We start from the raw sequence: 13,087 nt of genomic DNA on the forward strand, positions 1-13,087 counted from the left end.
TTAAACACACAAGAGAGTATACACACAATGATAGACATACAATGCACATTTAACATTATGCAAAATTATTTATATATGATCTTGAGTGGATGGAGTTGATCCCCTTATCCACACTATACCACTGTGCCAACAACTCACTAACCTATGGATCAATAAAAATGGATGGGTTGAGTTTTTCCTCTTTAACAGGATTGGCAAATGGAATTATAGAATACTGATGTGCTTTCCTTCTCCTGACCTTTTGGATTATTTTCCAAAGAAATAGTTAATAGACTTCTCCTCGACTGACGAAGTTCAATTATAAGCCTTTTCAGTCCTATTACTTCACAAGCACACTTGGCTAATGCAATATACTCTACCTTTATTGTTGTGATAAAGCAATAGTCTCGCTTTGTGCTTGACTTTAGTATGAAATGTTGACTGAATAAGGATATAAAACTAGTTCTCATTTGCTTCCCCTTATCCACACTATACCAATGTGCCAACTGACTAACCTATGGATCAATAAAAATGGATGGGTTGAGTTTTTTCCTCTTTAACAGGATTGCCAAATGGAATGATAGAATACTGTTGTGCTTTCCTTCCCATGACCTTTTAGATTCTTTTCCAAAGAAATAGTTAAATAGACTTCTCCTGGACTGAACGAAGTTCAATTATAAGCCTTTTCAGTCCTATTACTTCACAAACACACTTGGCTAATGCAATATACTCTACCTTTATTGTTGTGACAAAGTAATAATCTCGCTTTGTGCTTGACTTTAGTATGAAATGTTGACTAAACAAGGATATAAAACTAGTTATCATTTGCTTCTTTACCTTCACCCTATTTTGTGATGGTTGACACACACCTATGGGAGAGGAAAAACAACTTGAGTTACTATACAATGTACATTATTCTCTATTCCAAAAATAAAACATGATATAATTTATGTTGACTCTAGAAGGGCTTCCCAAAATCCATAAGGACTAGTCACACTTTCTTAGGTCCTAACTCTATGACCCATATATGGTCAAATATATTTTAGTACTATATAATCATAATAATGACAAATCCTCAACAATTCCCTATCATCAGATGGTCTCTAAATCAAATAATAAAATATATAACTTAGAATTTTCAAACTTCTTACAAGATAGGGATTTGGTAAACAAGTCACATGCCTAGTCCTTGGAGAAATAGTGGACTTGTCAGAAAATATCTTTCTCTACTTGGTATCATATGATGTGATAGTAGATGTTGAAATGCTTTGACCTCTCATGTAGCACTCTGATTGCTACAAAAGAGTAGCAACACTGTAGTGAACGAACTAGGTGGATGAGGAGTGGAGATGGAGAAGAAGAGACCATATTACCTGGGAGGTAGAGACACAAGATAGGATAATAACTAAGTTTTTAAATGATACTTATCTTGAATATGATAACTCAATTGACACTAGGACACATGTGGAGTGGACATTTTGAAAGAACTTCACTAAAATCAATACAAAGGTTCCGTGCATGAGAAGCACACCACATCTAGTGGAGACACCAAATCCTACGTCCCATGCTCAATCAAAAAAATATTCCTTTTGAATCAACAATAACAATCTAACTTTAAGAATCACATCAACAATGGATAGTGATCTCGATTGGTTGGACCGATTTAGATTGGTGAAAATAGACAAGTATATAAGGAAAATCCTTCAAGGAATACGTGGTACATTTGGTGAGATGATGATTCAAAATCAATTTCACGAGAACATTCGGAAAGTTAATTCAAACTCTAAAACATTCACGAGTCTATAAGGGTATGCACGACCTAGAACGAAGTGTTCGTTTGCACCCGCTCTGAGTCGAGCGACGAGCGATGGGTCGCACAAGAAGGGTACCCTTCAACTCCGCATCGGGCTGCTGGGCTTTTCCTTGCCAGTTTTACTTTTTGCTTGACTCTTTTCGTGATTGCAGAGGAAGAAGCACACGCAGAACCCTTTGCAGTCTGAGGGCGAGCCTGAGAAAGTTCCTCGGAGCTTTGTCATCGCCAGGGGCAAACTCCCTCCTTTGCTGTGCCAACTGCAACAGGACCTGCGCAAGGTCATGTTGCCGCACACTGCTCTTCATCTTAAGGTTATCCTTCATGTTTACTTAGCTCTCAAGTACGAATTAGCTTTTCAACTGTTTACTTGCTGACATGCAAGGTAGGATTCTCGAGTTTTTTGCTATCGTGCTTGTTATTTGGTTGGAGTGGTGTGGTTTTATGTCGGCGAAAGTTTTCCTCTCGTTGTTTATGGGGTCCTGTGTTTGATGAATCACAGGAGAAGAAAAGGAACTCCTTGAAGGATTTTCTACACGTAGCTGGTCCGCTCGGAGTAACCCATCTGCTTATCTTATCCAACACAGAAAAATCAGCCTACCTGAGGGTGGCTCGATGTCCCCGTGGACCAACTTTAACGTTTAGAATTCAGTCTTATTCACTAGTAGCTGACATAGCCCGGGCTCAACTGCGCCCCCGAGCTCCTGCTGGGATTTTCAAATATCCTCCATTGGTAAATTAAATGTTCATTTGGCCTGACATGCAAATTAATCCGTTTGATAATCTAACTGATAACTGGTTGGTCAGATTGTTCTTGCTGGCTTTGGCTCAGAAGAGGAGCATCTCAAAGTGACTACCGCTATGTTTCAAAACATATTTCCTGCCATAAACGTGAAGACGGTACATGCAATGAAGTTGGGCGTTCTCGTGGTCATATTCACTTTATTGAGCGTCTCCAGTTTGTACCTGAAGTTTTGTCATTACATTTTGGACAGGTAAAATTGGCGACGTGTCAAAGGGTGATACTGCTGAGTTACAACAAGGAAACTAAGTTTATCGAATTTCGCCATTTCTCAATTACTCTGCAATCTGTAGGAGTTTGCCGTCCGTTAAGGAAATTGGTGCAGCACAGAAAGATTCCTGATTTGAGGTGCCTCAGTGACGTAAGCGAATTTGTCACAAAGTATTTCCTGGTGCCCTTGCTATTCTCTTTGTGATGAAAAGTCTTTCAAAGTATTTACGGAATTCAAGAAAAGATGCAATGTGGCTGTATTTTCCACATATATAGCCAGGCATATGTATCAGCGTATCATCTCTAAACATCTTTGCTGAAAAGAGAACTAACAGCGTTATTCAAAACGTTTGAGAGACTCAGTGATTTAGAAGTGACCTAGGTATACATGCAGCAGATTTGAGAAATCCAAAGGTTAATGCCCAGCTGCAATCTCCTGATGCCAGGTGCCCTATTTGGAGGGGCTTCAGTGGGCTCAAGGAGGACCGCAGGAGATACCTACAATGCCCAAAAGGGGCCTTAATATAGGAGAAGGCTGTTTGCCCTCTCCCCCTTTGAATTAAGCCGGCCAGCCTTTGGAAGAGGGCGGTGTTTAGTAAAGGTAATGATAGCTGTGCCAGTGGGTCATCGATCCTCGGTTCCTAGTGGCACAAGGTCATTAGGTTTAATTATCGGTGTCCATGACTGCATGGTGGTGAAAGTTCCTGTACTTGCTGATCTGTCCAAACACACAGGGGTTGCTGTGTATAGATCTATGGGTCACCTCCTCACCGATGAGAGGAGGACATGGGGAAGGGTAACCAACAGCATAAACGGGGATGAAAAAGAAGCTGTAAAGGCGCTGAGCAGAGAACAGCAAAGAGGGCTGTCACGTGTGGCAGCAAACAGGCTGCCATGTGAGCAGCAACTACAGATAGCATGGCTGGCACACATGCCAGCATGTGAGGCTGAAAGAGGCATCAGTAAAGGGTGGGATATACGGCTGGAGCAGGCCCTGGAATGGTGGTCCAGCATATGGCCTATTTAAAGGTGGCCAAGACAACCCTTGTCGATCAGGCTGTAGAGTGTTGGGATCGGCCATCTGGTTGGCAGACCCACAGATTCGGGTCGGCCTAACCCTATAGGCCTGCCAATCGGCCTTTTTTGGGGGGACCTTGAGCTCTATTTAAGGCCTCTCTTTAAGAGGTCTAGGCATGCATTGCACCCTGCAGATCACTAACAGGACAGAACAGAGGAGCTGCAGATCTGCAGCCCAGAAGCTCGTAGAAGAGCTTCCAGCAGCCCTCATCATGTCAGGAAAAACCCATAGATTCTCTATGCTGTGGAAATAGTAAATGGATAAGGTGTGTACAAGGGAAGAATCTTAAGAGGCGAAGGGCATGCTGTAATCCAAAAACTTCAACGTTATCCACAAGATAGAACTCACAAACACCCAACTCACCAGATACATAAACTGAGTTACACAGAAAGCACTAGAGATCCCAAAACATGAAGGAGTCCAATGCCCTGGATGCTCTATGATGAGCACATACTCGGCTCCTACTTATGTCTTTGCAGTCCTTTGGTTGCGTGCTCCTCAGAGAGCTTCAGTGACCTTTTGTAGTGTTGGGTCCTTGGACAGCACCCTCCTGAAGACGTGTGCTCTCCTAGTGGCTGTAGGTATGCACCAAGATCTGCTCCAAGATGTGAGGGCTGCTTCCAGTCTGAACGTCTTTGTAGCAGGGAGACGACTAACTCCCTCTCATGGTGACTGAAAAGACATAGGAACTGAGAAGATGCATGGCTAGGCTGACCAGGGTCCAGCACTCATGTAGCCTAGCATCGATTGACAGCCGACCAGGGCCGACATTGGACCCGACCTCATATCAACCTGGGGCTGCTGACTTGCAACCATACTGCCAGGGTACTGCAAGATGTCTGTTGTGGTGGATCTGCCACGTCTTGAAAAGCCAAAAAATAATTATAATATTTTTACACCTTTAAAGATTATATTCGAAGTTCTATTTTGGTTGTTTACTCTTAATTAGGTGACAGTCTTGTTTCTAAAATAAAAGTTTTGTGTGTCGTTTGTGGGGCCCACATGTCAGTTTGTTCAGCCTGCACATGGATAAAGTAGCATTGTTTTGACTTTACAGTGTATTCTCTAAGTTGTTTTGTTTTGTTGTTTTTTAATTTAGGTGATTAGTTTTATTGTCCCTAGAGGAATCTGTTGGAAAGGTCACCTCCCCATCTGTAAGCCCCCAAATGAGGAGAGCGTGGGGGAGGGAGACCTAGGGCAGGGTGTGCCCCAAAAGAAGAGAGGCGGGTATCTGGCTGATCTGCAGGAGCATAAGGCGGAGCAGAGGACAGCAGTAGGGACCCAAGAGAAGAGACCACGGATGACATCAGCAACAGTACGAATAGTACAGAGCTGAGGCACACACGTGGCAGATCAGGAGAACAGGGCAAACAGGTGCTGACATGGCAGGTCAGGAGCGCAGGTGTACGGGGCTGCATGGGGCCTGGTAGAGCAGCAAATGGGGCTGCCAGTGGGCAGTGGCATGCCTTATATAGGCTGGGCCCCTGCCTTGATTGGAGGGCCAAAAGCCCTAGAAGTGGGGGCCAAAGGGCCCTAGTTTTGTGAGCCCTTAAAGGGCTGGTTGGGCCGAGCCAACCAGCTCGGTTGGGCCAGCCAACCTGGTCTGTCCAGTCGGCCCAGATTGGGACAGACTGGTCGGGTTTTTGACAGGCCCCTAGGCCTATAAAAGGAGGGGCTTCATGCCCCATTATTGATCCAACATCCAGCAGAAAGTCATCTTGGAGGTAAAGGAGTCGAGGGAGTGCTGCAGACTGAGTTCCCTAAGGGCTGGGACCTTGGCTGTCTTCTAGGGCAGCAAGGTGTTGTGATCATCATACCTTCTGGAGCAGCAGTCACAAGCAAGTTGGAGCAGTGGAACAGGGACCTGTGTGCTGCAGACAAAGCTTGGTAGGGGTTGCCCACCTAGGCTGATTCACAGGCAGTAAGGTGGAGAAGAACACACTGGACGGAAAGTCTACAGACGCTCGAGGTGGAGCACGCGGGCTCGAGTCTAGAGATAGCCAGCAGATTGGAGAAGGACCTTGTGGTTAGATCAGAGGACCACACCATTGGTGGGACTCTGGATCTATCTCTTTTGTATTGTGTCCATAGTTTTGTACGGAAATATATTTTGGTGTTTCTCTATCTGGCTGGTTCATTGTCTATTGATGAGTCTGCACATCTATGTGACGCACATTAAGTAAAGAAGTTTGTGATTCCACACCCCACACACACACTGTGTGAGCTCCTGGGCATTACTATAAGTCTTCCGTTGTTTGTACCCTCTGTTGGGTCATTTCTAACATGGTATCAGAGCCCAAGTAGGAGGCTCACAGGTGTGGGAGCCTGAAGGCAGGGACCTTGCTGAAGGACGACCTTGATTCAGAAGCTCTTGGGAATCGACTTCCTCGACTGGAGGATTGTGCCCTTGCGAGAAGGAGGGTGACTCATGTTCAGTCAGGTGCGTTTAAAGTTCGCGGTCCAGGTTATCTGGAGATGTACTTTTGTTGCAGACCTTGCCAAAGGAAGGACAGGTTGAAACAGACCCTCAAAGCATGGTGCCTGGAAGACTCGAGGTTGTTCACTCATTATGAGGGGGACGACTGGAAGATCGTGATGGCTGGGTTGCTCGAGTTCGAAGGCGGGAACATGACTGAAGGAGGTGGTGCCAGGAGGTGCTACCAGGAGGTGCTACCAAAGATGGACCTATGTACCAGGATGGTGTGCGGAAGCGGAACCGGACCTGGTGGAGCAAGAGCCACTGGATGAAAAGCTGGGAAAATATTTTTACACCGAAAAGTTCTAGAGGACTACGACCAGGGAGTTACTGGAGCATCGTCATCGAGGTGTTGGCATTGGGCCGAGATGTGTCGGTGAGAGGGGGTGTTGGAAAGGTCACCTCCCCATTTGCAAGCCCCCAAATGAGGAGCGTGGGGGAGGGAGACCTAGGGCAGGGTGTGCCCCAAAAGAAGAGAGGCGGGTACCTGGCTGATCTACAAGAGCATAAGGCGGAGCAGAGGACAGTAGTAGGGACCCAGGAGAAGAGACCACGGATGACATCAGCAACAGTACGAATAGTACAGAGCTGAGGCGCACACATGGCAGATCAGAACAGGGTAAACAGGCGTTGACATGGCAGGTCAGGAGCGCAGGCGTATGGGGCTGCATGGGTCCTGGTAGAGCAGCAAATGGGGCTGCCAGTGGGCAGTGGCATGCCTTATATAGGCTGGGCCCCTGCCTTGATTGGAGGGCCAAAAGCCCTAGAAGTGTGGGCCAAAGGGCCCTAGTTTTGTGAGCCCTTAAAGGGCTGGTTGGGCTGAGCCAACCAGCTCGGTTGGGCCAGCCAACCTGGTCTGTCCAGTCGGCCCAGATTGGGACAGACTGGTCGGGTTTTTGACAGGCCCCTAGGCCTATAAAAGGAGGGGCTTCATGCCCCATTATTGATCCAACATCCAGCAGAAAGTGGAGCAGACAGGAGCAGCCTGAAGGCATTCCCTTTGGCCTCATCTTGGAGGTAAAGGAGAGTTGAAGGAGTGCTGCAGACTGAGTTCCCTAAGGGCTGGGACCTTGGCTGTCTTCTAGGGCAGCAAGGTGTTGTGATCATCATACCTTCTGGAGCAGCCATTCACAAGCAGGTTGGAGCAGTGGAACAGGGACCTGTGTGCTGCAGACAAAGCTTGGTAGGGGCTGCCCACCTAGGCTGATTCACAGGCAGTAAGGTGGAGAAGAACACACTGGACGGAAAGTCTACAGACGCTCAAGGTGGAGCACGCGGGCTCGAGTCTAGAGATAGCCAGCAGATTGGAGAAGGACCTTGTGGTTAGATCAGAGGACCACACCATTGGTGGGACTCTGGATCTATCTCTTTTGTATTGTGTCCATAGTTTTGGATGGAAATATATTTTGGTGGTTTCTCTATCTTGCTGGTTCATTGTTTATTGATTAGTCTGCACATCTATGTGACGCACATTAAGTAGATAAGTTTGTGATTCCACACCCCACACACACACTGTGTGAGCTTCTGGGCATTACTATAAGTCTTCTGCTGTGTGTACCCTCTGTTGGGTCATTTCTAACATGGTATCAGAGCCCAAGTAGGAGGCTCACAGGTGTGGGAGCCTGAAGGCAGGGACCTTGGGGAAGTACGACCTTGATTCAGAAGCGTTTGGGAATCGACTTCCACGACTGGAGGATTGTGCCCTTGCGAGGAGGAGGGTGACTCAGGTTAAGTCAGGTGCGTTTAAAGTTCGCGGTCCAGGTTATCTGGAGATGGTACTTTTGTTGCAGACCTTGCCAAAGGAAGGACAGGTTGACACAGACCCTCAGAGCATGGTGCCTGGAAGACTCGAGGTTGTTCACTCATTATGAGGGGGACGACTGGAAGATCGTGATGGTTGGGTTGCTGGAGTTCGAAGGCGGGAACGTGACTGAAGGAGGTGGTGCCAGGAGGTGCTACCAAAGATGGACCTGTGTACCCGGATGGTGTGCGGAAGCGGAAGCGGACCTGGTGGAGCAGGAGCCATTGGATGAAAAGCTAGGAAAATATTTTGACACCGAAAAGTTCCAGAGGACTATGACCAGGAAGTTACTGGGGCATCGTCATCGAGGTGTTGGCATTGGGCCAAGATTTGTCGGTGAGAGGGGGTGTTGGAAAGGTCACCTCCCCATCTGTAAGCCCCCAAATGAGGAGAGCGTGGGGGAGGGAGACCTAGGGCAGGGTGTGCCCCTAAAGAAGAGAGGCGGGTACCTGGCTGATCTACAGGAGCATAAGGCGGAGAAGAGGACAGCGGTAGGGACCCAAGAGAAGAGACCACGGATGACATCAGCAACAATACGGAATAGTACAGAGCTGAGGCGCACACATGGCAAATCAGGAGAACAGGGTAAACAGGCGCTGACATGGCAGGTCAGGAGCGCAGGTGTACGGGGCTGCATGGGGCCTGGTAGAGCAGCAAATGGGGCTGCCAGTGGGCAGTGGCATGCCTTATATAGGCTGGGCCCCTGCCTTGATTGGAGGGCCAAAAGCCCTAGAAGTGTGGGCCAAAGGGCCCTAGTTTTGTGAGCCCTTAAAGGGCTGGTTGGGCTGAGCCAACCAGCTCGGTTGGGCCAGCCAACCTGGTCTGTCCAGTCGGCCCAGATTGGGACAGACTGGTCGGGTTTTTGACAGGCCCCTAGGCCTATAAAAGGAGGGGCTTCATGCCCCATTATTGATCCAACATCCAGCAGAAAGTGGAGCAGACAGGAGCAGCCTGAAGGCATTCCCTTTGGCCTCATCTTGGAGGTAAAGGAGAGTTGAAGGAGTGCTGCAGACTGAGTTCCCTAAGGGCTGGGACCTTGGCTGTCTTCTAGGGCAGCAAGGTGTTGTGATCATCATACCTTCTGGAGCAGCCATTCACAAGCAGGTTGGAGCAGTGGAACAGGGACCTGTGTGCTGCAGACAAAGCTTGGTAGGGGCTGCCCACCTAGGCTGATTCACAGGCAGTAAGGTGGAGAAGAACACACTGGATGGAAAGTCTACAGACGCTCGAGGTGGAGCACGCAGGCTCGAGTCTAGAGATAGCCAGCAGATTGGAGAAGGACCTTGTGATTAGATCAGAGGACCACACCATTGTTGGGACTCTGGATCTATCTCTTTTGTATTGTGTCCATAGTTTTGGACGGAAATATATTTTGGTGGTTTCTCTATCTGGCTGGTTCATTGTCTATTGATGAGTCAGCACATCTATGTGACGCACATTCAGTAAAGAAGTTTGTGATTCCACACCCCACACACACACTGTGTGAGCTCCTGGGCATTACTATAAGTCTTCCGCTGTGTGTACCCTCTGTTGGGTCATTTCTAACAGAATCTTGTGTATCCTATACTAGGCACGCACATGTCTTTTGCCAATGGAACTTGGTTAGATATTACTCTAATGATTAGCAGCTGTAACGGATTGATTTGTCCATTAACCTTTTCTAAATTTTAAAAGGTGGATGTTGACTTTTTAATTGATATATTGTGTGCTTGTTAGGGCAGGATATGGGTCAGAAAGTGAGGCAGAAGATGAGGCTTCCACAGTGCACCTTGCAACTGAAATGGGGCGTTTGAGTCGCACTACTGAGCAAAGTGCAGTAAAACTTCATGAAATTGGGCCACGGATGACTTTACAGCTGGTCAAAGTTGAAGAGGGTCTTTGTTCTGGTGGCGTGATTTTTCACGAGTATGGTATGTGTTTCTTTTAATGGAGGTAGTTTGTCTGCATGCAGTCTTTGCTAAAGTACTTTTACAGTGTCTGACTATTTATTTAGGCAATGGTTTATCCCAATTGGTTGAGATTATGTTAGTGTATATCTCTCTGTTTTAATGTATGTGATGCCTCATTTGGTGCTCGCCTGATAGTTTAGTAGAGCGTGGCAATTACCCAAGTTAACAAGTTAAAGTATATATGCGGCATTGCATACTTTCCAGGATTTATGCCAACGGTTTCTAAATCCTTGGGGATTGAGTTCCACTTCCAAGCGTCTAGAAACCATGTGGATGAAGATTAAAAGTCTGCCATCTTGTCTTATTTATGTTCGTTGTTCTGTAGAGGTTTGTCTTTTGTTTTGTGCTTGTTCTTCTTGTGCATGCCTATTTTTTTTCTTGCATCATCTTGGAGTGGGAACAGCTCTGTTTGGAAATGAATATAGCAATTTGTGCTTTTTTGTGAGCTTTGCACTTGTAAGAGGAAATGCAGACCTAAGAATTAAGACAGCTAATTGGACTTGTGCTTGAAAGCTGATTAGATCCCACTTTCTTTTAGTTACGAAGACACCAGAAGAAATTGCTGCATTGAAAGAGGGGAAAGATAAGAAGGATGCTCTGCGAAAGCAGCGAAGAGAAGAGCAAGAAGCAAATGTTCACAGAAAAGAGTAATACGTTTCATTGTCCATTGTGTTTTTGTTTTTTGGTTTGATGAAATCTTATTGTAGACCATTGCAATGTGCTAATGGTTTCTAGGATGACTTTCTACATTTTTGGGAACAGGCTTCTAAAAAAGTCCCAAGGGTGTCAATCTGGTGGGGCTAAACACCATGAAGAAGATGATACGGAAGGTGAACGAGGGGAGGATATAGATGATGCCGAGTGGTATAGACAAGAAGTTGGACAAGAGCCAGATGCAGGTTTATCAGATTTAGCATTTGAAACTTTTGTTGAGTAGTTACGAGCATTCCTTCTCGCACTGTTGACTAGGCCTTTTTTTTCTCTTCTGTTGCAGAATTTTTGAGTGGCACTCGTAGGAGGAAGCACAGTGTGGGAGGCCAATCACACTCCCAAGGGGATGATAGTGATGCATTTAAAACCCAAGGCATGGGGAGAGCTTTTGGGCTAAGGAAGCTAAATCGGCAAGTGAAGGGAAATTCAATTGAGAAGGAAAAGGTGAAGGGCAAATCTGATTTTCAAAAGCAAAAGTTTGGTATAGGAATTGCTGAGAAGATTCTTTCCCAGAGAAAGAGCAATGAGAAGAATGCCAGCTTTGCACATCAAAGAAAGAAGAGGAGGACAAATTGAGAAAGGGTGCCTAAAAATGTCAAAGGAAGCAGAAATTTCAAGACTTCTTAAGTAACTTAATGGAAGTGGCTGAATATTTGGAATGATGTTTGTTGAGACTTATTTCTCAGCTTTTGTTGGAAACTTGAAGAAGGTGAGAAATGGCTTATGTAGTGTAGAGAAACAGAATGCATAATTGGTATAGTCTGGACATAAAAACATGATGGGATAGGTTCATTGGCCTTATGTAGGGGTAAAAGAGAAGTGTACCAGTGTCAATAGGCAAAGCATATTAGCATCAGATATATTGAATCCTGTATTTGGAATAGTCTGGACATAAAAACATGATGGGAACGGTTCATTGGCCTCATGTAGGGGTGAAAGAGAAGTGTACCAGTGTCAACTGAATAGGAAAACATGTGGTATTAAAATATGAAATTCATCTATTCATGTTTATTGCGAAGGATATTTCAATGTCAGCCATTTCATCTGAATCTGCTTGTGTGACCTAAGGCTTCGCAGGAGGTTGGTGGTTGTGCAAATTCTAGCAGGTTGAATAGACAAAGCTATGGGTTTCTAAATTTTGTAGATTTGAACAAGCTGATTTTGCATCAGCAATAGATTTGACAATGAAAGTGTGTGACAAGCAAGAGCTTGTAATATTTTCCCGGACATTGAATCTTAAAAATCCACAAATTATTTGTAGATATTGTATGGCCAAAACAAAGAATCAGAATAGATGTAGAATGCTATGTTTGGTAGGTAGTTACGATCTAGCAAAATCTGTGAGATACATTGTGACTTCTAGATGATTTTTTTTTCAAAGTAAATATTTGGTAAAATCGAGTCTTTTTGCATTGTGCAGTGAACTGCAGATTGCCCTGTTTGTAGTGAAGAAAATTGTAGGCCTTGTAAGAAGCTAGGTCAATGGGTTTTAAAGTGTGGAAAAAGAAGGCAGGTATGGGAGATGGTGTTTCTAGAATTTGAGGTAGAGGTAGAAAAAGAAGGCAGATATGGGAGGTGGTGTTTCTAGAATTTGAGGTAGAGGCAGAGGTCTAAGGTTAAGGTAGAGGCAGATAGGCTCATTCGGTAATCATTTTTGAGCAGGGAAGGATGCTTAAGAAGCTCTGGTCCAAATGCTAAAGATGAGTAGGACTTTAAATATGTGATGAAGCTTTTGGTTGCAAAAGCAGAGGTTTTGGACTGGGGGAGGCATTCTAAGGTGCCTCGTGACGAGTGGTTTCCATAATAAATGGAAAATGGTGAAAACATTATAGAAGTATGAGACACTCCAATGGCCAAATGGTGAACACACACAATACATAATGGCTCATCTTACTTCACACCCCTCTTTGCTCACTTGCACTAAAACTATTAATTAATTAACAGTGCATCCCCTCAATCAATGGTCTAATTGAATTAACCTAAGTATCGCTTGCAAATTAACCTATGCATGCTCTCTGCTTCGCATCATTCCCCTACTCTTTGCTCCACATCGCCCCCCTCTCCTTTTGCATTTGTCATTCCCTCCGTCCCTTCCCCTCTCTCCAATCTCTCCCTCTTCTCTCTCCTCTTTGCTCCCTCTTCTCTCCCACCCCTCTCCCCTCCCCTCTCCCCCTTCCTTCCTCTCATCTTCCTCTCTTTTGTTCCTCCCTCTGCGATCAATTGGCAATCTCATGTATTTATAACCTCACCTGTCAGCTTTTGGAGACTTCT

General features: G+C 45.6%; 1 protein-coding gene across 1 annotated transcript; it reads left to right on the plus strand.

Moving 5' to 3' along the window:
- The first annotated feature begins 1,758 nt into the window (after positions 1 to 1,758).
- Positions 1,759 to 11,745, plus strand: PPAN (PETER PAN-like protein). Its single transcript, XM_087382979.1, has 9 exons — positions 1,759 to 1,864; positions 1,945 to 2,103; positions 2,292 to 2,522; positions 2,597 to 2,689; positions 2,785 to 2,972; positions 9,873 to 10,066; positions 10,644 to 10,752; positions 10,868 to 11,004; positions 11,100 to 11,745. The coding sequence occupies exons 1-9, from the start codon at positions 1,847 to 1,849 to the stop codon at positions 11,390 to 11,392; spliced, it is 1,422 nt and encodes a 473-aa protein (XP_087239105.1). The 5' UTR covers positions 1,759 to 1,846; the 3' UTR covers positions 11,393 to 11,745.
- Positions 11,746 to 13,087: the final 1,342 nt, after the last annotated feature.

This window comes from Dipteris shenzhenensis, chromosome 12, assembly GCF_047967505.1.
Source record: "Dipteris shenzhenensis isolate YYH24624 ecotype China chromosome 12, Dip_SZ_1.0, whole genome shotgun sequence".
Classification (NCBI taxonomy): domain Eukaryota; kingdom Viridiplantae; phylum Streptophyta; class Polypodiopsida; order Gleicheniales; family Dipteridaceae; genus Dipteris; species Dipteris shenzhenensis.